Consider the following 22,400-nt stretch of genomic DNA (forward strand, 5'->3'; position numbering starts at 1 on the left):
TCAAGTACATTCTGTGGCACACATCAGAGTCAAATACTTTCTATAGAACAAACTTTACGTCAGGATAGGCAACCGAAATGAATAATGAATGTGTTTTATATTAAACATAGAGGGAGTAAAATGTAGGCAAGCAATAAACACTTCAGAGCAACTAATAGTCGAATTAGACATGGGAGCGATGACGAATTTTCGGCACAACACCTGTACCACATGTATATTGCCTCGTTATTGTTATTTCAGTCACATGAGTGTATGTATGGCCTGATATATGCATCTGATGTGGTTCAACAGCTTTTTTTTGCTGCCATCATGTAATGCCAATGTTGACAGAATACGTCACTTACACACATATTTCAAACACTTGTTTAGCATTTCAGGTAGTACAGTAGGCCTTTGTTTTTAGTGCAGCAAGCCAATCCAATAGAAAACTGTTGAGAAATGCGATGGATACAACAACGCTACATCCACTATATCCTGCCAGGGGCGGAAGTCTGGAAGTCTGTTCCAAACAGTAATCATTCCAACACGGAGTGTGAAGTGTCAGCATCTCTCCCGTCGCACGCCCATAATTCCTGGTAACCATTCTCTTGTTGTCTACATTTTAATTTACCATTATTTTGACGCGTTTTAAATGTTTGTTCGTTTTAAGTATTGCACCACAGATACGCATTTTTTTTACCAACTAGGTGGAAAATAATTTTGCAACAGGATTGTGCGCCGCGCGTCTTTATTTTTTTGAGCGCTAATCATCGCTTGTGTTTGTCCATCTACAACAATTATTTCCTGCCATCGTGGTAGGTCGGCTGTGTAGCCGTCTCTCAGACATAGCAAAGGATTAAGTTACTGCTGGTGGCGGATTATTCTATTGGCTTCCTCTTGTCACGTTCTAGTCTTCGGCCTTTATCTTTTCCAATTGAAGTTGCCTGAAATCGAGGTAGAGTAACTGAAAAAATGTCCGTTTTGTTTAACTAAAACTCAATGCTATTGTATTTACTTCGACTAATCTCCTAAAACCTCACACTGTCGAATCGCTTCTCCAAGTAGGGCAGGCTACTTTTAGGCTATTAGTTGTTACGTTCTCTTAGTTGTATTTTGTGTCCTTTTTATTTAGACATTTTCTGACCCACCTTTTCCATTAATGTTGATGCTAATAATGTGCGTTGTGCATCTACAGTATTTGCTAACTACACCTACCACTCCCTGTGACATTCTTACATTCAAATGATCTGGATGCAAGCCAAGCCAACATTTCTCACTACCACGTTGTTATAGGCTACATTGTTACGTTAGATGTAACACATGTTAACACTCTTGTTTAGATGGATACTGCATCGTCAACTATAAAGCATTGAGTAGCACCCCCTCCTCTCTCTAGCCGTCTGTCTCTAGCTGCCAATCCCCCCCAATGTTCTTCTTAGAACTGACTGACTCACATTATTGGAGAATTTAGCTGTTGCACATTGTTTACTTCCTTTCTTATCCCCAGTCTCATTAAATGTTACTGATTAACTGAATATACATTTCTTTATTGGTTAGTGCCATATTGTGTACCCCAATCAGCTGGTTTCACAGAGACAGGGCGAGACAACTTGTTTCATAGGCTTGACTCTTGACATTGTAGCCTCCTTGAGGATGTTCTTAAAAGAACATGGCTCAAAAAGTTTTGGAACTCATAGGCCTACCAGCTACCACCTGTCTATTAGTACTGACTTGCAAGAAGCAAAACTAGCACCACCAGAATTCTAATCGTTACTTGCATGCGAGTGTCTCAATATGTATTTGATGTGGTAGATATATTGGAACCATGGTACATTTCTCACCTGGGGTGTGGCTGCGTAGGCTAGCTACATCATTACAAGTTGAGGATAAAAACCTCCACATCGATTTGTCATGTTGTTGCTTAGGGTGCATTATGGGTAACAAGTAATATCTCCCTCTTCAGTCATGTCGTTCCGAAGAGGCGTGGTCAGACAGAGCAAATTTAGGCACGTTTTCGCCCAGGCTTGGAAGGCTGAGCACTGCATCGATGATGTCCGAGTGTCCCGTGTCACATGGGACGGGCCCCTCTGTGCTGTGAACCCCAAATTCACCGCAGTCATCATTGAATCAGGCGGAGGAGGGGCCTTCCTCGTTCTGCCACTCAACAAGGTTTGTACTCGCCCACTTAAGCATCCAACCTCTCTCAGATTGAGGATAAGCATCGGATCAATACCCTAAAGGTGTTTATGGGCAATTCCATGGTAATGGTATTATGCTGAGACTCAGATTTTTCACTTTAAAATATATACCAAACAAAAACCATTGATTTCAAAGTTTAACAAACCAAATAACTCAGAACATTTTACAAAAACACATTCAGAGGAAGAACTGTTTACCTACAAAGTTTAGAATAAAACTGACGGCGATTTTACCGTAATTCTGTTACCAAACTTGCATCTGCACAGTTTTTCCAGTAAATGTTTTTTTATTTTTTTTTATTGACCATGTAAATTGTACAAAGTAGTCATTGTGCATAGAGTTCTATGGTTTGTTAAACTTTGAAATCTTGGCTTTTGTTTGACATGCATTTTAAAGTGAAAGCAGAATTCCGTTGCCATGGAATTGCTCTTACTGGGCTGACGTTACTGGATGGGTTGGAGCAATATGTTAGCTACTCTGAGTCTTCCTGACCCACTGATTTTTCATGTAAAACAGTGCTTTTCTGTTAGTGAGTAAGTCGTATTGAGATCTACCTTGGAGGTTGTGACTTATCTGATGATGAATTGTCACCTGGCCCACCTTACACCTGCTTCTCTCTCACAGAGTGGCAGGATTGACCAGGCCACTCCCACGGTGTGTGGACACGCAGCCCCGGTGCTGGACGTCCAGTGGTGTCCTCATGACGACAACATCATCGCCAGTGCCTCGGAGGACTGCACCGTAAAGGTGAGTGATGGGAACGTAGCTGCCCTCTAAAAAAAGCAGCGTAAGCAGTTCACAGTAGTCTGATGACACTTTCAACCCTTCTCCAGATCTTTGCTTAGATTTAGGTGGACCGCTGGATGATAGTTATGTGTTCATTAAGGGGACATAGAAGATGCACTATTATATGATGGCATTGTGTTTGGCTTGTGATATATGTTCTACTATCCAGAGGGAATATTTGTGTTGAGAATGCTGGAGTTGAAACAAAGGTTCAGTTGTATGCTCTACTCCTGTAACAAAGTGTTGTCATTGATTGTATTGTCTATGACAGGTTTGGGAGGTCCCTGATGGAGGGCTGACAGGGCCAATGACAGAGCCTGTAGTGACACTGGAGGGCCACAGCAAACGAGTGGGGATCCTGGCCTGGCACCCGACAGCCTTCAACATCCTCCTAACTGCAGGTATCTGCACCTCGTTGTCTCACGTCGGATACTGTGATCATAATGCCATGGCTGTCTGAGAGGACAATGCATGGCAGACTACTTGAGGTGCAGACATTGTCCTCTGTCTTTGGACTATCCAACTCACTAGCGATGTCTCTTGTATCAATGAATGTAATTGGTAAAAGGAAAGGGAGACATGGTAGTGGCACAATTGGATCCCCAGGTCCATGAAAATGGGAGACCTCTTATGTTAGGACTTTTCTGAGAAAGAAGAACTGAGTGTTTTAAGAGGGAAGTGTTGCATGTAGTCACGCTCACACCTGGAAATGGAGACATAATGATAGTGTTAGGACACAGTTTGGTCACGAGTCAGGGTAGCATGTAGCTAGCTAGTTAGTCACCCATGTGTCGAACATTGGACCATGTGTGATTGCCAGAGAAAGCTAACGTGTAGCAGTAAATGTAAATGGTGAGAGTCTAAGGACAGCTCTAAACGCACTGGAGAGGTGTTACATGAAAGACAGTTTAATTCCAAATGCATTATACAAGCTAGGAATTGAGTTTCCTTCCTCTGCAATTAACTGCATGTGATTATTATTTGACCCTGCTGGTCAACTATGAACGTTTGAACATCTTGAAGAAAAATATGGCCTTAATGGCCATGTACTATTATAATCTCTACCCGGCACAGCCAAAAGAAGACTGGCCACCCCTCAGAGCCTGGTTCCTCTCTAGGTTTCTTCCAAGGTTCCTGCCTTTTTAGGGAGTTTTTCCTAGCCACCGTGCTTATTTTCTGCATAGCTTGCTGTTTGGGGTTTTAGGCTGGGTTTCTGTATAAGCACTTTGTGACATCGGCTGATGTAAAAAGGGCTTTATAAATACATTTGATGTGGTTTGCAAGTTTTAAAGGAGACTGTGGTTAAGGTTAACATGAAACTAAAGAGGTTTCAAGAGGTTGTGGGAAGGTTTCAAATTTTAGAATAAAAAACATGAGCTGGCGCACACCGAGAATTATTTTATGTAGAGGTGCTGACTAATGGCGGATAAGCTATAAGAATAATAGTTGTATACAGTGAGCACCATAATTCATTGGACAGTGACCATTTTTTGGTTCTTTTGGTTCTGTACTCTAGCACTTTGAGTTTGAAAGGACGCAATGAGGGTGAAGTGCAGACTGTCAGCTTTAATTTGGGGGTATCATACATATCGGATGAACCATTTAGAAATGACAGCACCTTTTGTACATTGTCCCCCCCCATTTTAAGGTACTACAAGTATTTGTTGTATTGGCTTCACAGATGTGTGTCGTTAGCCAGGTGCATTCATTTGTGTCGTTAGTGAATGCAGGAGAGCTGTTGATGAATAGTGTTGATTCTAGACTTTGCTATTGCCTTTGGAGGTTGTTGATGGGGTGTGACAACATGAGGAAGACAGCAGTGTCGATGCAAATGAAGCTGGCCATCATAAGGCTCAGAAATGAAAACATGAAAACATCAGGAACATTGCAAAAACCCTGGACATGCCCAAGTCAACAGTTTGGTTCATCATTAACAAGAAGAAAACAACCGGTGAACTCAATAATGTCAAAAGACCCAGTAGACGGAGAAAGACCACTGTAGTGGACGACCGGAGAATGCTCTCTATGGTGTAGAAACCCCCCCTGACAACAGCCCAACAGATCAAAAACACTAAAGGCGAGATTACAGTTTGCTAAAAAGCACCTAAAAGAGCCCCAAGAGTTCTGGAATAAAGCATTGTGGACAGATGAGACAAAGATGATCATGTACCAGAGTGATGGAAAGAGGAAAGTGTGGAGAGAAAAAAGACATGCTCATGGTCCAAAGCATACCACCTCATCTGTGAAAAATGGTGGAGGGGGTGTTATGGCTTGAGCCTGTATGGCTGCCAGTGGAACAGGCTCACTTGTCTTCATCGATGATGTGACTGCAGACAGAAGTAGAACAATTCATTCTGAAGTCTACAGAAATATTTGATCTGCTCAGATAAAACCAAATGCCTCAACTCATTGGACGGCACTTCATCATGCAACAAGGCAATGACCCTGAACATACTGCTAGAGCAACAAAGGTTTTTTTTGATGGCCAAAAAGTGGAAATCCTTGACTGGCCGAGTCAATCACCGGATCTGAATACAATTGAACATGCATTTTACATGCTGAAGAGGAGACTGAAGGCAATAAGTCCCCGAAACAAGCAGGAACTGAAGATTGCTGCAGTACAGGAAGAGCATCACCAGGGAAGATACTGGTGCATCTGGTGATGTCGATGCATCGCAGACTTCAATCACTCATTGCATGCAAAGGATATGCGACCAAATATTAACAATGATTACTTTATTCTACATTATGTTAAACTGTCCAATGTTTGGGACTATGTACAAAAGTTTCTATCATTTCCAAACGGTTCATCCGATATGTATGAAAATACCCTCAAATTACAGCTGACACCCTCATTGTTATTGTATCCTTTCAAACTCTGCTCAGTACAGAGTACAGAACCAAAATAACCAAAAAATGGTCACTGTCCAAGGAATTATGGTGCTCACTGTGTGTGTGTATATGTACACTACTAAAAAATGAAGGGAACACTTAAACAACACAATGTAACTCCAAGTCAATCACACTTCTGTGAAATCAAACTGTCCACTTAGGAAGCAACACTGATTGACAATACATTTCACATGCTGTTGTGCAAATGGAATAGACAAAAGGTGGAAATTATAGGCAATTTGCAAGGCACCCCCAAAAAAGGAGTGATTCTGCAGGTGGTGACCACAGACCACTTCTCAGTTCCTATGCTTCCTGGCTGATGTTTTGGTCAATTTTGATTGCTGGCGGTGCTTTCACTCTAGTGGTAGCATGAGACGGAGTCTACAACCCACACAAGTGGCTCAGGTAGTGCAGTTCATCCAGGATGGCACATCAATGCGAGCTGTGGCAAAAAGGTTTGTTGTGTCTGTCAGCATAGTGTCCAGAGCATGGAGGCGCTACCAGGAGACAGGCTAGTACATTAGGAGATGTGGAGGAGGCCGTAGGAGGGCAACAACCCAGCAACAGGAACGCTACCTCCGCCTTTGTGCAAGGAGGAGCAGGTGGAGCACTGCCAGAGCCCTGCAAAATGACCTCCAGCAGGCCACAAATGTGCATGTGTCTACTCAAACGGTCAGAAGCAGACTCCATGAGGGTGGTATGAAGGCCCGACGGTGGTGGGGGTTGTGCTTACAGCCTAACTCCGTGCAGGACTTTTGGCATTTGCCAGAGAACACCAAGATTGGCAAATTCGCCACTGGCGCCCAGTGGAACAGCCACTTTACAATAGTGCATCAAAATCTTTTAAGGGGGGGGGGGGGTCAGAAGGATTGCTATCCTATCCTAGGTATTCCTTAAAGAGGTGGGGTTTCAGGTGTCTCCGGAAGGTGGTGATTGACTCCTGTCCTGGCGTCGTGAGGGAGTTTCTTCCACCATTGGGGTGCCAGAGCAGCGAACAGTTTTGACTGGGCTGAGCGGGAACTGTACTTCCTCAGTGGTAGGGAGGCGAGCAGGCCAGAGGTGGATGAACGCAGTGCCCTTGTTTGGGTGTAGGGCCTGATCAGAGCCTGAAGGTACTGAGGTGCCGTTCCCCTCACAGCTCCGTAGGCAAGCACCATGGTCTTGTAGCGGATGCGAGCTTCAACTGGAAGCCAGTGGAGAGAGCGGAGGAGCGGGGTGACGTGAGAGAACTTGGGAAGGTTGAACACCAGACGGGCTGCGGCGTTCTGGATGAGTTGTAGGGGTTTAATGGCACAGGCAGGGAGCCCAGCCAACAGCGAGTTGCAGTAATCCAGACGGGAGATGACAAGTGCCTGGATTAGGACCTGCGCCGCTTCCTGTGTGAGGCAGGGTCGTACTCTGCGGATGTTGTAGAGCATGAACCTACAGGAACGGGCCACCGCCTTGATGTTAGTTGAGAACGACAGGGTGTTGTCCAGGATCACGCCAAGGTTCTTAGCGCTCTGGGAGGAGGACACAATGGAGTTGTCAACCGTGATGGCGAGATCATGGAACGGGCAGTCCTTCCCCGGGAGGAAGAGCAGCTCCGTCTTGCCGAGGTTCAGCTTGAGGTGGTGATCCGTCATCCACACTGATATGTCTGCCAGACATGCAGAGATGCGATTCGCCACCTGGTCATCAGAAGGGGGAAAGGAGAAGATTAATTGTGTGTCGTCTGCATAGCAATGATAGGAGAGACCATGTGAGGTTATGACAGAGCCAAGTGACTTGGTGTATAGCGAGAATAGGAGAGGGCCTAGAACAGAGCCCTGGGGGACACCAGTGGTGAGAGCGCGTGGTGAGGAGACAGATTCTCGCCACGCCACCTGGTAGGAGCGACCTGTCAGGTAGGACGCAATCCAAGCGTGGGCCGCGCCGGAGATGCCCAACTCGGAGAGGGTGGAGAGGAGGATCTGATGGTTCACTGTATTGAAGGCAGCCGATAGGTCTAGAAGGATGAGAGCAGAGGAGAGAGAGTTAGCTTTTGCAGTGCGGAGCGCCTCCGTGATACAGAGAAGAGCAGTCTCAGTTGAGTGACTAGTCTTGAAACCTGACTGATTTGGATCAAGAAGGTCATTCTGAGAGAGATAGCAGGAGAGCTGGCCAAGGACGGCACGTTCAAGAGTTTTGGAGAGAAAAGAAAGAAGGGATACTGGTCTGTAGTTGTTGACATCGGCGGGATCGAGTGTAGGTTTTTTCAGAAGGGGTGCAACTCTCGCTCTCTTGAAGACGGAAGGGACGTAGCCAGCGGTCAAGGATGAGTTGATGAGGGAGGTGAGGTAAGGGAGAAGGTCTCCGGAAATGGTCTGGAGAAGAGAGGAAGGGATAGGGTCAAGCGGGCAGGTTGTTGGGCGGCCGGCCGTCACAAGACGCGAGATTTCATCTGGAGAGAGAGGGGAGAAAGAGGTCAGAGCACAGGGTAGGGCAGTGTGAGCAGAACCAGCGGTGTCGTTTGACTTAGCAAACGAGGATCGGATGTCGTCAACCTTCTTTTCGAAATGGTTGACGAAGTCGTCTGCAGAGAGGGAGGGGGGGGGGGGGGGGGGGATTCAGGAGGGAGGAGAAGGTGGCAAAGAGCTTCCTAGGGTTAGAGGCAGATGCTTGGAATTTAGAGTGGTAGAAAGTGGCTTTAGCAGCAGAGACAGAAGAGGAAAATGTAGAGAGGAGGGAGTGAAAGGATGCCAGGTCCGCAGGGAGGCGAGTTTTCCTCCATTTCCGCTCGGCTGCCCGGAGCCCTGTTCTGTGAGCTCGCAATGAGTCGTCGAGCCACGGAGCGGGAGTGGAGGACCGAGCCGGCCTGGAGGATAGGGGACATAGAGTCAAAGGATGCAGAAAGGGAGGAGAGGAGGGTTGAGGAGGCAGAATCAGGAGATAGGTTGGAGAAGGTTTGAGCAGAGGGAAGAGATGATGGGATGGAAGAGGAGAGAGTAGCGGGGGAGAGAGAGCAAAGGTTGGAACGGCGCGATACCATCCGAGTAGGGGCAGTGTGGGAAGTGTTGGATGAGAGCGAGAGGGAAAAGGATACAAGGTAGTGGTCGGAGACTTGGAGGGGAGTTGCAATGAGGTTAGTGGAAGAACAGCATCTAGTAAAGATGAGGTCAAGCGTATTGCCTGCCTTGTGAGTAGGGGGGGAAGGTGAGAGGGTGAGGTCAAAAGAGGAGAGGAGTGGAAAGAAGGAGGCAGAGAGGAATGAGTCAAAGGTAGACGTGGGGAGGTTAAAGTCACCCAGAACTGTGAGAGGTGAGCCGTCCTCAGGAAAGGAGCTTATCAAGGCATCAAGCTCATTGATGAACTCTCCGAGGGAACCTGGAGGGCGATAAATGATAAGGATGTTAAGCTTGAAAGGGCTGGTAACTGTGACAGCATGGAATTCAAAGGAGGCGATAGACAGATGGGTAAGGGGAGAAAGAGAGAATGACCACTTGGGAGAGATGAGGATCCCGGTGCCACCACCCCGCTGACCAGAAGCTCTCGGGGTGTGCGAGAACACGTGGGCAGACGAAGGGAGAGCAGTAGGAGTAGCAGTGTTATCTGTGGTGAGCCATGTTTCCGTCAGTGCCAAGAAGTCGAGGGACTGGAGGGAAGCATAGGCTGAGATGAGCTCTGCCTTGTTGGCCGCAGATCGGCAGTTCCAGAGGCTACCGGAGACCTGGAACTCCACGTGGGTCGTGCGGGCTGGGACCACCAGGTTAGGGTGGCCGCGGCCACGCGGTGTGAAGCGTTTGTATGGTCTGTGCAGAGAGGAGAGAACAGGGATAGACAGACACATGGTTGACAGGCTACAGAAGAGGCTACGCTAATGCAAAGGAGATTAGAATGACAAGTGGACTACACGTCTCGAATGTTCAGAAAGTTAAGCTTACGTTGCAAAAATATAAATAAAAAAATCTTATTGACTAAAATGATATAGTACTGCTGGCTGGTGAAGTAGGCTGGCTAGGAGTGGCTGCGTTGTTGAAAGTGTAGCTGGCTAGGTAACCTCGACAATTTCTCTAAATTTCTCTAAACTACACAATTATCTTGGATACAAGGACAGCAAAGACAACTATGTAGCTAGCTAACACTACGCTAATCAAGTCGTTCCGTTGTAATGTAAGTTTCTACAGTGCTGCTATTCGGTAGAAGTTGGCTAGCTAGCAGTGTTACCTAGCAGTGTTGACTAGGTAGGAGAACGGCAGCGCGGCGGACGAAAATAGCTGGCTAGCTAACCGATAATTACTCAAAACTACACAATTATCTTAGATACAAAGATAGCAAAGACAACTATGTAGCTAGCTAACACTACACTAATCAAGTCGTTCCGTTGTAATGCAATCGTTTCTACAGTGCTGCTATTCGGTGGCTAGCTGGCTAGCTAGCAGGGTTGACTACGTTACGTTAGGACGAAAATAGCTGGCTAGCGAACCTCAATACTACACAATTATGTTTGATACAAAGACGGCTATGTAGCTAGCTAAGATCAAACAAATCAAACCGTTGTACTGTAATGAAAATGAAATGGTAATACTACCTGTGGAGTGAAACACAGGAGAAAGAGGTAGGGTGAGCTAGTGCGGTTGGCCCTGGGTTCCTCCTAATGCAAGACAATGCTAGACCTCATGTGGCTGGAGTGTCAGCAGTTCCTTCAAGAGGAATGCATTGATGCTATGGACTGGCCCGCTCGTTCCCCAGACCTGAATCCAATTGAGCACATCTGGAACATCATGTCTCGCTCCATCCAACGCCACGTTGCGCCACAGACTGTCCAGGAGTTGGCGGATGCTTTAGTCCAGGTCTGGGAGGAGATCCCTCAGGAGACCATCCGCCACCTCATCAGGAGCATGCCCAGGCGTTGTAGGGAGGTCATACAGGCACGTGGAGGCCACACGCACTACTGAGCCTCATTTTGACTTGTTCTAAGGACATTACAACAAAGTTGGATCAGCCTGTAGTGTGGTTTTCCACTTTAATTTTGAGTGTGACTCCAAATCCAGACCTCCATGGGTTGATAAATCTGATTTCCATTGATAATTTTTTTTTTGTGATTTTGTTGTCAGCACATTCAACTATGTAAAGAAAAAAGTATTTAATAAAAATATTTCATTCATTCAGATCTAGGATGTGTTATTTTAGTGTTCCCTTAATTTTTTTGAGCAGTGTATATACAGTGCGGAGAACAAGTATTTGATACACTGCCGATTTTGCAGGTTATCCTCCTTACAAAGCATGTAGAGGTCTGTAATTTGTATCATAGGTACACTTCAATTGCGAGAGACGGAATCTAAAACAAAAATCCAGAAAATCACATTGTATGATTTTTAAGTAATTCATTTGCATTTTATTGCATGACATAAGTACTTGATACATCAGAAAAGCAGAACTTAATATTTGGTACAGAAACCTTTGTTTGCAATTACAGAGATCATACGTTTCCTGTAGTTCTTGACCAGGTTTGCACACACTGCAGCAGGGATTTTGGCTCACTCCTCCATACCTTCTCCAGATCCTTCAGGTTTCGGGGCTGTCGCTGGGCAATACGGACTTTCAGCTCCCTCCAAATATTTTCTATTGGGTTCAGGTCTGGAGACTGGCTAGGCCACTCCAGGACCTTGAGATGCTTCTTACGGAGTCACTCCTTAGTTTCCCTGGCTATGTGTTTCGGGTCGTTGTCATGCTGGAAGACCTAGCCACGACCCATCTTCAATGCTCTTACTGAGGGAAGGAGGTTGTTGGCCAAGATCTCGCGATACATGGCCCCATCCACCCTCCCCTCAATATGGTGCAGTCGTCCTGTCCCCTTTGCAGAAAAGCATCCCCAAAGAATGATGTTTCCACCTCCATGCTTCACGATTGGGATGGTGTTCTTGGGGTTGTACTCATCCTTCTTCCTCCAAACACGGCAAGTGGAGTTTAGACAAAAGCTCTATTTTTGTCTCATCAGACCACATTCCCATCTCCCGTTCCTCCTCTGGATCATCCAGATGGTCATTGGCAAACTTCAGACGGGCCTGGACATGCGCAGGCTTGAGCATGGGGACCTTGCGTGCGCTGCAGAATTTTAATCCATGACGGTGTAGTGTGTTACTAATGGTTTTCTTTGAGACTGTGGTCTCAGCTCTCGTCATGTCATTGACCAGGTCCTGCCGTGTAGTTCTGGGCTGATCCCTCATCTTCCTCATGATCATTGATGCCCCATGAGGTGAGATATTGCATGGAGCCCCAGACCGAGGGTGATTGACCGTCATCTTGAACTTCTTCCATTTTCTAATGATTGCGCCAACAGTTGTTGCCTTCTCACCAAGCTGCTTGCCTATTGTCCTGTAGCTCATCACAGCCTTGTGCAGGTCTACAATTTTATCCCTGATGTCCTTACACAGCTCTCTGATCTTGGCCATTGTGGAGAGGTTGGAGTCTGTTTGAGTGTGTGGACAGGTGTCTTTTATACAGGTAACGAGTTCAAACAGGTGCAGTTAAAACAGGTAATGAGTGGAGAACAGGAGGGCTTCTTAAAGAAAAAATAACAGGTCTGTGGGAGCTGGAATTCTTACTGGTTGGTACGTGATCAAATACTTATGTCATGCAATAAAATGCAAATTAATTACTGAAAAATCATACAATGTGATTTTCTGGATTTTTGTTTTAAATGCCACCCCACACCATGACTGACCCACCGCCAAACCGGTCATGCTGGAGGATGTTGCAGGCAGCTGAACGTTCTCCACGGCGTCTCCAGACTCTGTCACGTCTGTCACGTGCTCAGTGTGAACCTGCTTTCATCTGTGAAGAGCACAGGGCGCCAGTGGCGAATTTGCCAATCTTGGTGTTCTCTGGCAAATGCCAAACGTCCTGCACGGTGTTGGGCTGTAAGCACAACCCCCACCTGTGGACGCCGGGCCCTCATACCACCTTCATGGAGTCTGTTTCTGATCATTTGTGGCCTGCTGGAGGTCATTTTGCAGTGCTCCTCCTCTTCCTCCTTGCACAAAGGCGGTGGTAGCGGTCCTGCTGCTGGGTTGTTGCCCTCCTACGGCCTCCTCCACGTCTCCTGATGTACTGGCCTGTCTCTTGGTTGCTCCTCCATGCTCTGGACACTACGCTGACAGACACAGCAAACCTTCTTGCCACAGCCCGCATTGATGTGCCATCCTGGATGAGCTGCACTACCTGAGCCACTTGTGTGGGTTGTAGACTCCGTCTCATGCTACCACTAGACTGAGAGCACCGCCAGCATTCAAAAGTGACCAAAACATCAGCCAGGAAGCATAGGAACTGAGAAGTGGTCTGTGGTCACCACCTGCAGAATCACTCCTTTATTTCGGGTGTCTTGCTAATTGCCTATAATTTCCACCTTTTGTCTATTCCATTTGCACAACAGCATGTGAAATGTATTGTCAATCAGTGTTGCTTCCTAAGTGGACAGTTTGATTTCACAGAAGTGTGATTGACTTGGAGTTACATTGTGTTGTTTAAGTGTTCCCTTTATTTTTTTGAGCAGTGTATATATTTTTTTCACCTTTTAACTAGGCAAGTCAGTTAAGAACAAATTCTTATTTTCAATGACGTCCTAGGAACAGTGGGTTAACTGCCTGTTCAGCGGCAGAACGACAGATTTGTACCTTGTCAGCTCAGATTTGAACTTGCAACCTTTCGGTTACTAGTCCAACGCTCTAACCACTAGGCTAACCTGCCGCCCCGATATAGTGTGTGCAACTCTATTTTTTTTACATTTTTATATATAGCTTAAGGTTTCAAATGTTGAAAGCAATTTGATTTGTCTTTTTGTCTGCATTACTTAGGATGTTATGTCTGTATTATGACTTATTTGCATGCTGTTCGTATACATTTGATTGTATCCATATGACATAGTTTTTAGGTTTTAGTTGTCTACAACTACAGAACTCCTACACACAATTTAACTAATGCACTTTTATTGTGGTTGACGTCTTGGTAAGCTGAGATTGGTAGTGTGCATGTTAACCCTCTTCTGTAAACACTGTTTTGTCTGTGCTTTCCTAGATGCTGTGTGAACACCTGTTTTGTCTGTGCTTTCCTAGATGCTGTGTGAACACCTGTTTTGAATATTACATATTTTCTCTCCTTTCTTGTCTCTCTCTCGCTCTCTCTGTGTCTTTGTCTCTCTCTGTATGTGTGGCTCTCTCCTCTCTCTCAGGCTGTGATAACCTGGTGTGTGTGTGGGACGTGGGCACGGGGGAGCTGGTCTACCAGATAGCCGATGCCCACCCAGACCTGATCTACAGCGTGAGCTGGAACCGGGAGGGCAGTGCCATCTGCACCGTGTGCAAGGACAAGGCGTTGCGTGTCATCGACCCGCGACGGGGCACCGTCCTCAAGGTGAGTCCTGTCTGTCCTATGTCGTATGACACACCCATGCAAATGAATGGAAAGAAGTCTTAAGAGATTTGGATATAATGACGAGATATCTACAGTTGAAGTCGGAGGTTTGCATACACCATAGCCAAATACCTTTAAACTCAGTTTTTCACAATTGCTGACATTTAATCCTAGTAATAATTCTGTCTTAGGTCAGTTAGGAACGCCACTTTATTTTAAGAATGTGAGATGTCAGAATAATAGTAGAGGGAATTACTTATTTCAGCTTTTATTTCTTTCATCACATTCCCAGTGGGTCAGATGTTTACATACACTCAATTAGTATTTGGTAGCATTTCCTTTAAATTGTTTAACTTGGGTCAAACATTTCGAGTAGCCTTCCACAAGCTTCCCACAATAAGTTGGGTGAATTTTGGCCCATTCCTCCTGACAGAGCTGGTGTAACTGAGTCAGGTTTATAGGCATTCCTTGCTCGCACACGCTTTTTCAGTTCTGCACACACATGTTCTATAGGATTGAGGTCAGGGCTTTGTGATGGCCACTCCAATACCTTGACTTTGTTGTCCTTAAGCCATTTTGCCACAACTTTGGTTGTATGCTTGGGGTCATTGTCCATTTGGAAGACCCATTTGCGACCAAGCTTTAACTTCCTGACTGATGTCTTGAGATGTTGCTTCAATATATCCACATAATTTTCCTCTCATGATGCCATCTATTTTGTGAAATGCACCAGTCCCTCCTGCAGCAATGCCCCCCACAACATGATGCTGCCACCCCCGTGCTTCACGGTTGGGATGATGTTCTTCGGCTTGCAAGCCTCCCCCCTTTTCCTCTAAACATAACGATGGTCATTATGGCCAAACAGTTTTATCAGAACAGAGGAAATTTCTCCACTAAGTACGATCTTTGTCCCCATGTGCAGTTGCAAACCATAGTCTGGCTTTTTTTATGGTGGTTTTGGGGCAGTGGTTTCTTCCTTGCTGAGCGGCCTTTCAGGTTATGACGATATAGGACTCGTTATACTGTGGATATAGATACTGTTGTACCTTTTTCCTCCAGTATCTTCACAAGGTCCTTTGCTGTTCTGGGATTGATTTTCACTTTTCGACCAAAGTACGTTCATCTCTAGGAGACAGAACGCGTCTCCTTCCTGAGCAGTATGACGGCTGCGTGGTCCCATGGTGTTTATACTTGCGTACTATTGTTTGTATAGATGCACATAGTATCTTCAGGCATTTGGTAATTGCTCCCAAGGATGAACCAAACTTGTGGAGGTCTACAATGTTTTTTTTCTGCGGTCTTGACTGATTTATAATTTTTTTCCCATGATGTCAAGCAAAGAGGCACTGAGTTTGAAGGTAGGCCTTGAAATACATCCACAGGTACACCTATTGACTCAAATTATGTCAATTAGCATATCAGAAGCTTCTAAAGCCATGACATAATTTTCTGGAATTTTCCAAGCTGCTTAAAGGCACAGTCAATTTAGTGTATGTAAACTTCTGACCCACTGGAATTGTGAAATAATCTGTCTGTAAACAATATTTGGAGAAATTACTTGTCATGCACAAAGTAGATGTCCTAACCGACTTGCCAAAACTATAGTTTGTTAACAAGAAATTTGTGGAGTGATTGAAAACAAGTTTTAATGACTCCAATCTAAGTGTATGTAAACTTCCGACTTCAACTGTACATCTCCATCTTAAAAACGGGATTTGTTGTCCACAGAGCGGAACGGTGGGCTGTCAAGCTCCTGCCTATATCCTCTCTTTTGGATTGATGTCTACATTTAGTTTATAGTTTTTTGAATATTAGAATTTGGGGTGTTAATGTCAACCACCTGTCTTCAATGGAGAGAGATGCTATGCTACTAGCCACATGTCATGAATGCGCATAGCCATCAAGACAATTCTGATGTAAAAAATTCTTAAAGTTGCCGGTGTGTCACGAGTCCTACTTATATCAGTATGCTCGTAACAACCTGAGTATTATGAAACTTCTATTAGATAAAATAAACCTCACGTAGCAAATAAGCCATTACATTTATTGTTGTTGACCAAATTCGACACTCATTGACTTTCATACGAAAAGTCCTCACTTGGTGAGCGAAATAAATTAAATAAATCTCTCTGGAGAAGACAGATTTTTCGCCCAGCTGTCCCTCTCGCTTCGCCTTTTCCTCTGGTCTTTAAGTACCAAAAACAAGCAATACAACTTTATTATCCTTCAAGGGGAAAGTAACCAACACAAAGTGGTCTGTAACACACAATCTCTCCACTGCTTAAGAAAATATCCTTATCAAAGAGAATTGGATTCAGCCAAATCCCCGAAGTACTGTATATTGTTTAGTTTGTATGAACTCTACCTTCTGTACATGTGGCTTTTGACATTGACTCTACCTACCACTTGTTGCTGTGTGCCTCAGGTGAAAGAGAAGGTCCACGACGGCACCAGGCCCATGAGGGCCGTGTTCCTCTCCGACGGGAAGATCCTGACCACGGGCTTCAGCCGCATGAGTGAAAGGCAGCTGGCCTTGTGGGATACGGTACGGCGGCTGGATGGGGACACTTCATATACACTGAGTATAGCAAACATTAGGAACATTTTTCTAATATTGAGTTGCACCCCCCCTTTTGGTCTCAGAAGAGCCTAAATTGGAGCATGCATTCTACAAGGTGTCAAAAGAGTTCCACAGGGATGCTGCCCCATGTTGACTCCAAAGCTTCCCACAGTTGTCAAGTTGGATGGATGTCCTTTGGTTGGTGGACCATTCTTGATACACACAGGAAACTGTTGAGTTTGATAAACCCAGCAGTGTTGCAGCTCTTGACACAATCCGGTGCGCCCAGCACCTACTACCATACTCCGTTCAAGGACACGTCAATATTTTGTCTTGCCCATTCACCCTCTGAAGGATACACATACACAATCCATGTCTCAATTGTCTCAAGGCCTCAATCCTTCTTTAATCCGTCTTCTCCCCTTCTACACTGATTTTGAAGAGACATCAATAGGATCATAGCTTTCACCTGGTCAGTTTGTCATGGAAATGTGTTCAATGTTTTGTACACAGTGTACATGACCTTGTTGAGTCTTATTAGAGTGTATGGAAGAGGAGAGTTGTGCTGCGGTGTCATGACAGTACAGTTCAGGTCAGCCCTGTTTATTTTCCCTTGACGCAGCACCTAGGGGTTCACTACACACACTGACCAAATAGTGGGAGCTAAGTGAACACTAACTGTAAACAATAGAATCTTCATAGTGCCTTGGAACGGTAGCTAGATCAACAGGTTCAGCTGCTACATGTTCAGCCAGGCAGAGCAGTGACGTACGTTATCAGCATGAGATTAAGTACATTCAAATCCAAGCTCATAGTTTCAAGTTTTATTAGTCGTAAGGGACACATACAGATGTTATACACGGTACAACAATCTCGACAGTGCAACAATAAGAAATAATTAAATATAAGAATATAAAGTAAATGTCTCAGTAGAATAAAATAAACATTTTAGCATAAGTATAATACAGGAAGGAACAATTTATGTTCCAATATTTACACATGTATCAGGGAATGGGCAGTGGGGGGGATTTTTATTTTTTTGCAGTATTAGCAATGATAAATAAGAGTCTGGTAGCAGCATGTGTGAATGTGTACGTGATTGCACTCAGACCTCATGCTCCGATACAGTCTGCTTGACGGTAAAGGAGTGAACAGCATGTGTGTGGGGTCCTTGATGCTGCAGGACTTCCTCAGGCACTGTTTCAAGTAGATGTCCTGGATGGGTGGGAACACGGCCCCAGTGACGTATTAGGTCCTCTTCATCACCCGCTGGAGGGCCTTGTGGTCGTGGACAGAGCAATTCCTGTACCAGGCCGTGATGCAACCGGTCAAGACGCTCTCGATGGTGCAGCGGTAGTATTTGGAGAGAACCTGGGGTGGTGTTGGTCCATGTCAAATTATCGGTGATGTGTACGCCGAGGAACTTAAATGCTGACTGTTTCTACTGCAGTCGCGGTGATGTTGTTGGGGGCTTGTTCCCCCCTCTGCTTCCTGAAGTCAACAATCAACAATCAACTTCATGTCCTGGCACCACAATGCTAGTTAATTTACCTCCTGAGAGGTTGACTCGTTGTTGGTATCAGGCCTACAACCGTGGTGTTGCGCAAAGGCACACAGTCGTGGTTAAACAGTGAGTGAGGACACACCCCTGGGGGGCACCTGTGTTAAGTCAGTGTGGAGGTGTTGTTGCCAATCCTCACAGCCTGTGGTCTTCCCGTCAGGGCTCTGAGTTTGGTGACGAGCTTGGAGGGAACAATAGGATTCGAATGCTGTAGTCAATGAACAGTATTTGGTGTTTGTGTTGCAGAATGATATGTCTGAGCCAATGGCAGTGCAGGAGATGGACACCAGTAACGGTGTTCTCCTTCCCTACTACGACCCTGACACTAACATGGTCTACCTGTGTGGAAAGGTACAGTACACCCATTTCCTGCAACACTTTCAACAAATTCTGCTGGTGGCATATGATCAGATTAGAAGACCTCTGGATGCTTGGTTCAGTCCCTTTTGTCTGTTGATCACTCTCAGGGGGACTGCACCATCCGGTACTTTGAGGTGACGGACGAGTCGCCTTACGTCCATTTCCTCAGCCTGTACAGCAGCAAAGAGCCCCAGCGAGGAGCAGGCTTTCTTAGCAAGAGGGGCGTGGACGTCAACAAGTGTGAGATCGCCAGGTGAACAGGTTTTTCAGCATGACTTCATGGTTGTTAGTTGAATTCTTCCTTTGTGTATTTGCTTCCTTTGTTTTCTCTTTCACCCCTCCTCTCTCCCTCCTACATTCCCCCTTTCATGCCCTCCCACTGTAATTAATTTCTATCGTCTTTCTTTCATTCATTCACTCTTTCATTCACTTTCTCGCTTTCTTTCATTTAATCTCGGTCTCCTCTCTTTCTCATATTGCAGGTTCTACAAATTGCATGAGAGGAAAGTAGAGCCCATTTCTATGACTGTACCACGGAAGGTAAGCCATGCATTTCGAAACAAAGCCATTTGAAGTCAATAATTTTTGGACAAAGGCCATATTCCAATAGCCATACTAGCGTCCCACTTAGAATCCATGCCCAAAACACAACATTCTACTAAGTGGCATGTTAATGTGGATATTGGAACAGAGAATTTTACTCAAACCTCCCCCTCACCTCTCTCTTGCCTCCTCAGTCAGACCTGTTCCAGGGGGACCTGTACCCGGACACTGCCGGTGTGGAGCCCTCTCTCCTGGCCGAGGATTGGATCGCTGGGCAGGATGCAGCGCCCCTGCTAGTCTCTCTGAGCGGGGGCTATGCTGGCAACCCCTCCAAGCACAGGGACAAGCTCAGGAACAAGCCCAAGCTGCTGTCGCAGGGCCCTGGGACGGATTCTTCCCCAGTCCCCCGGCAGGCCGCCTCTCCCACGGCAACCACCACCGCCAGGGAAATGGAGAGCGAGGGGGTGGGGGTGGTGCAGCAGAGGGTCACTCGAGCAGAAGGAGAAGGAGCATCCGATAGGGCGAGAAGAGAGGTGAGAATGGAGTTTGGTTATACGTGGGTATGGCAGTAAGCATAGCAGGGGTGTATTCACCAGGACACACTGTAGCCACTAATAAACAGATCACTTGTCACTTTAATAATGCCACTTTAATAATATTTATATCTTGCATTACTCATCCCATATGTATATGCTGTTTTTTATACCATCTATTGTTTCTTGTCTATGCCGCTCTGTCATTGCTCATCCGTATATTTATGTACATATTCTTATTCCATTCCTTTACTTAGATTTTTGTGTATTAGGTAGTTGTTGTGGAATTGTTAGATATTGCTGCACTGTCGGAACTAGAGGCACAAGCATTTCGCTACTCGCAATAACATCTGCTAACCAGGTGTATGTGACGAATTTATTTGGGATTTAGCAAAACGTTTTGTAACGAGAGTTTCTTATTGCTCAAGTTTAGGTTCTCTCCCTTAGAGAAGTAAGTATGAGTATGGAGGTAGAAGTGCCAGAAAAGTGACACTTTAGGCTGTCATCATGTATGTGACTGCATTCTCCCTCTTCACCTCCCTCTCGTCCCATCCATCCCTCTCCCCCGCTCCAGGAGGAGGTGCTGAGTGAGGTGCTAGCAGAGGTGAAGGCCCTCCGTTTGGTGGTCTTGGCCCAGGGCCAGAGGATTGAGCTGTTGGAGAGGCAGCTGGTCCGCATCGAGGACGGGGATGTCTGATTGGCCGATGGGGCATCACCACTACACCCAAAGGGCATTCTTACTAAAACTCCATAGACCATAGCCTTACTAGAATCAACAGCAGTACCTTAAGCTGAGTGGGAGGATGTAGTGAAGTGTAGCTCCGTGACTAACTATGTATATCACAGAGGGGCCGAGAATAAGGTGAACTGTTATAGTGAAGGTGTGCTGTGGGTGAATCTAAATTGTGTTTCCTTGTTCCCTCGCGTCCTCTCCCCTCACCTTCTCAAAACGCATTGGAGGACAAGGTCAGAGGGTCCTCCCCTCAGACCTTCTCTTCCAATGGGTTTTGAGAAGGAGGGAACAAGGAAACACAATTGAGATGCACCCTACAACTCTTCAGATGCTGCTTCAGATAGGATGAATGGAGATCATCTGTATAAAACATCCATACTGCAGTAAGACATGTCACAGGATTTTTTTGAAGGAGCATCGATGGTGACAGTATTTGAAGGTGTATCACTACAAAACTTAAGACATGCGGAATCAATCATAGCCTACTCACGAATCCTTATGACATCTGGCACAAAGGTCTATGTTAATTTGGTACATTTTGAAAAATGGCACATCAGTATACATTGTATGTATGTGTGTACACCCTCAATAAATAGTACCAAGTAGATTGCCAGATCATTTACAGTTGCTGTGTTCATTGAAGCACTCGCATTGTGAATCCATTCGGGATTGTTTCATCAGGTAGTTACAGCTGCTAATCATGTCATATCAAATGTGATACTCCGTTATTAATACTTATACATTTGTACATGTATGGCTTTATACATTACCATCATAGGAAGCTATTACTCTACAATCAGACCATTGGTATTATAAATATAATTGTTAATGCTAATAGTGCTATCCTTTTACAAAACTGCACTGGTTCATTGCGATTGGATTAGTTGTATTGAATTGTGCTGTACAGCGCCTATATTGACATAAAGAAAAAGATGGGTCAATTTCCAAATGTTTATTTTGATATGAAGCTCTTTTTCTTACAAATTCTGTGAAAGATGTGAGTTGGAGGTAGCTTAAAAACAGTTCCTATCATGTATGTTTATCTCTTTTTGGGTGATTTTTGTAATTATTTTTTTCAACCTTAGAAGGTAATACTTCATTTTTTGCTCTCCAACTTAAGTTGTCTTAGGTGAATGAAGCAACATGCAGTATCATTTGTCACAAAGGGTTATAAACTCCGATGACAGTTTATAACAGAGTTCAAGTTAAGTGTTACCTCAGAGAATGTGTTCCAAGCAGAACAAACGTAATATACCATTAAAACCATAGCAGTTCTATGAGGGTCACGAGGCACAGTACTTTAAAACTTTACAATGAAATTAGATTAAACTTCTTTTTTTACTGTGAATGATGTAATCCAAGCCAGTAGAACCTACTAGACTAATGTAGCAGCAGCTGCTGTGTTTCTATTTGAAGATGGGGAAGGGCATACGCTGCACGACTGTTGGACGGAACTGAAAAATAATAGTTCACTGTTACATTTAGATTTTTTTTGCGTTTATCAGCAGTTTATACCTCACCCCTTTTGTAGCCTTGGGTACTGTTCACATATAGCCTGGTCCCAGATTTGTTTAAAGCTGTATTGTCTACAACGACTACAGGAGTTGGCGAGACAGCATAAACAGTCCTGGGACCAGGTTAGTTCACATCGGGCTCATGTGTTTGTTTTATTTACTTGATTTAATATTTCTGTATGCTCTGTCATAATACAAATTTTATGTGTATGGTTGTGAACCAATAGAGGATGAAAATGACACTCCACTGTGCAAATCTTCCAATAAACAATCCTTTTGCATTGTGCAACAGGCACTTAATTATCCTCACTGGTCACGTGTCAGGAAGTCATAGCTGTCATTGAAATGTATTAGTAAGCCAGTGTACTGA

General features: G+C 45.0%; 2 protein-coding genes across 3 annotated transcripts; one reads left to right on the forward strand and one right to left on the reverse strand.

Annotated features, from left to right (window-relative positions):
- Positions 1 to 447: 447 nt before the first annotated feature.
- Positions 448 to 22,335, forward strand: LOC129865791 (coronin-1B-like). 2 transcript variants are annotated; one of them, XM_055938802.1, is made up of 11 exons: positions 448 to 934; positions 1,943 to 2,148; positions 2,803 to 2,925; positions 3,236 to 3,365; positions 14,045 to 14,226; positions 16,652 to 16,771; positions 18,594 to 18,698; positions 18,815 to 18,960; positions 19,190 to 19,247; positions 19,445 to 19,783; positions 20,358 to 22,335. In XM_055938802.1, the coding sequence occupies exons 2-11, from the start codon at positions 1,945 to 1,947 to the stop codon at positions 20,478 to 20,480; spliced, it is 1,530 nt and encodes a 509-aa protein (XP_055794777.1). In that variant the 5' UTR covers positions 448 to 934; positions 1,943 to 1,944; the 3' UTR covers positions 20,481 to 22,335. The 2 variants fall into 2 exon arrangements, with proteins under 2 accessions (XP_055794777.1, XP_055794776.1); XM_055938801.1 differs by having other exon boundaries at positions 451 to 575.
- On the reverse strand, positions 7,560 to 10,682 carry LOC129865796 (uncharacterized). Its single transcript, XM_055938810.1, has 2 exons — positions 9,121 to 10,682; positions 7,560 to 8,201 (listed from the first exon to the last, which is right to left on the reverse strand). Exons 1-2 carry the CDS (start codon positions 9,662 to 9,664, stop codon positions 8,014 to 8,016), a joined length of 732 nt encoding a protein of 243 aa, XP_055794785.1. The 5' UTR covers positions 9,665 to 10,682; the 3' UTR covers positions 7,560 to 8,013.
- Positions 22,336 to 22,400: the final 65 nt, after the last annotated feature.

The sequence above is a fragment of the Salvelinus fontinalis genome, chromosome 11 (assembly GCF_029448725.1).
Source record: "Salvelinus fontinalis isolate EN_2023a chromosome 11, ASM2944872v1, whole genome shotgun sequence".
In the NCBI taxonomy this organism is placed as follows: domain Eukaryota; kingdom Metazoa; phylum Chordata; class Actinopteri; order Salmoniformes; family Salmonidae; genus Salvelinus; species Salvelinus fontinalis.

Bases quoted from the DNA above. Each gene is read 5' to 3' on its own strand.
- LOC129865791 (XM_055938802.1), top strand. From the start codon at position 1,945: ATGTCGTTCCGAAGAGGCGTGGTCAGACAGAGCAAATTTAGGCACGTT. The intron at 3,366-14,044 runs GTATCTGCACCT...CCTCTCTCTCAG, and splicing joins CAACATCCTCCTAACTGCAG to GCTGTGATAACCTGGTGTGT. The intron at 19,248-19,444 runs GTAAGCCATGCA...TTGCCTCCTCAG, and splicing joins CTATGACTGTACCACGGAAG to TCAGACCTGTTCCAGGGGGA.
- LOC129865796 (XM_055938810.1), bottom strand. From the start codon at position 9,664: ATGTGTCTGTCTATCCCTGTTCTCTCCTCTCTGCACAGACCATACAAA. The intron at 8,202-9,120 runs GTGACTTTAACC...TCTCTTCTCCAG, and splicing joins CTCACCTCTCACAGTTCTGG to ACCATTTCCGGAGACCTTCT.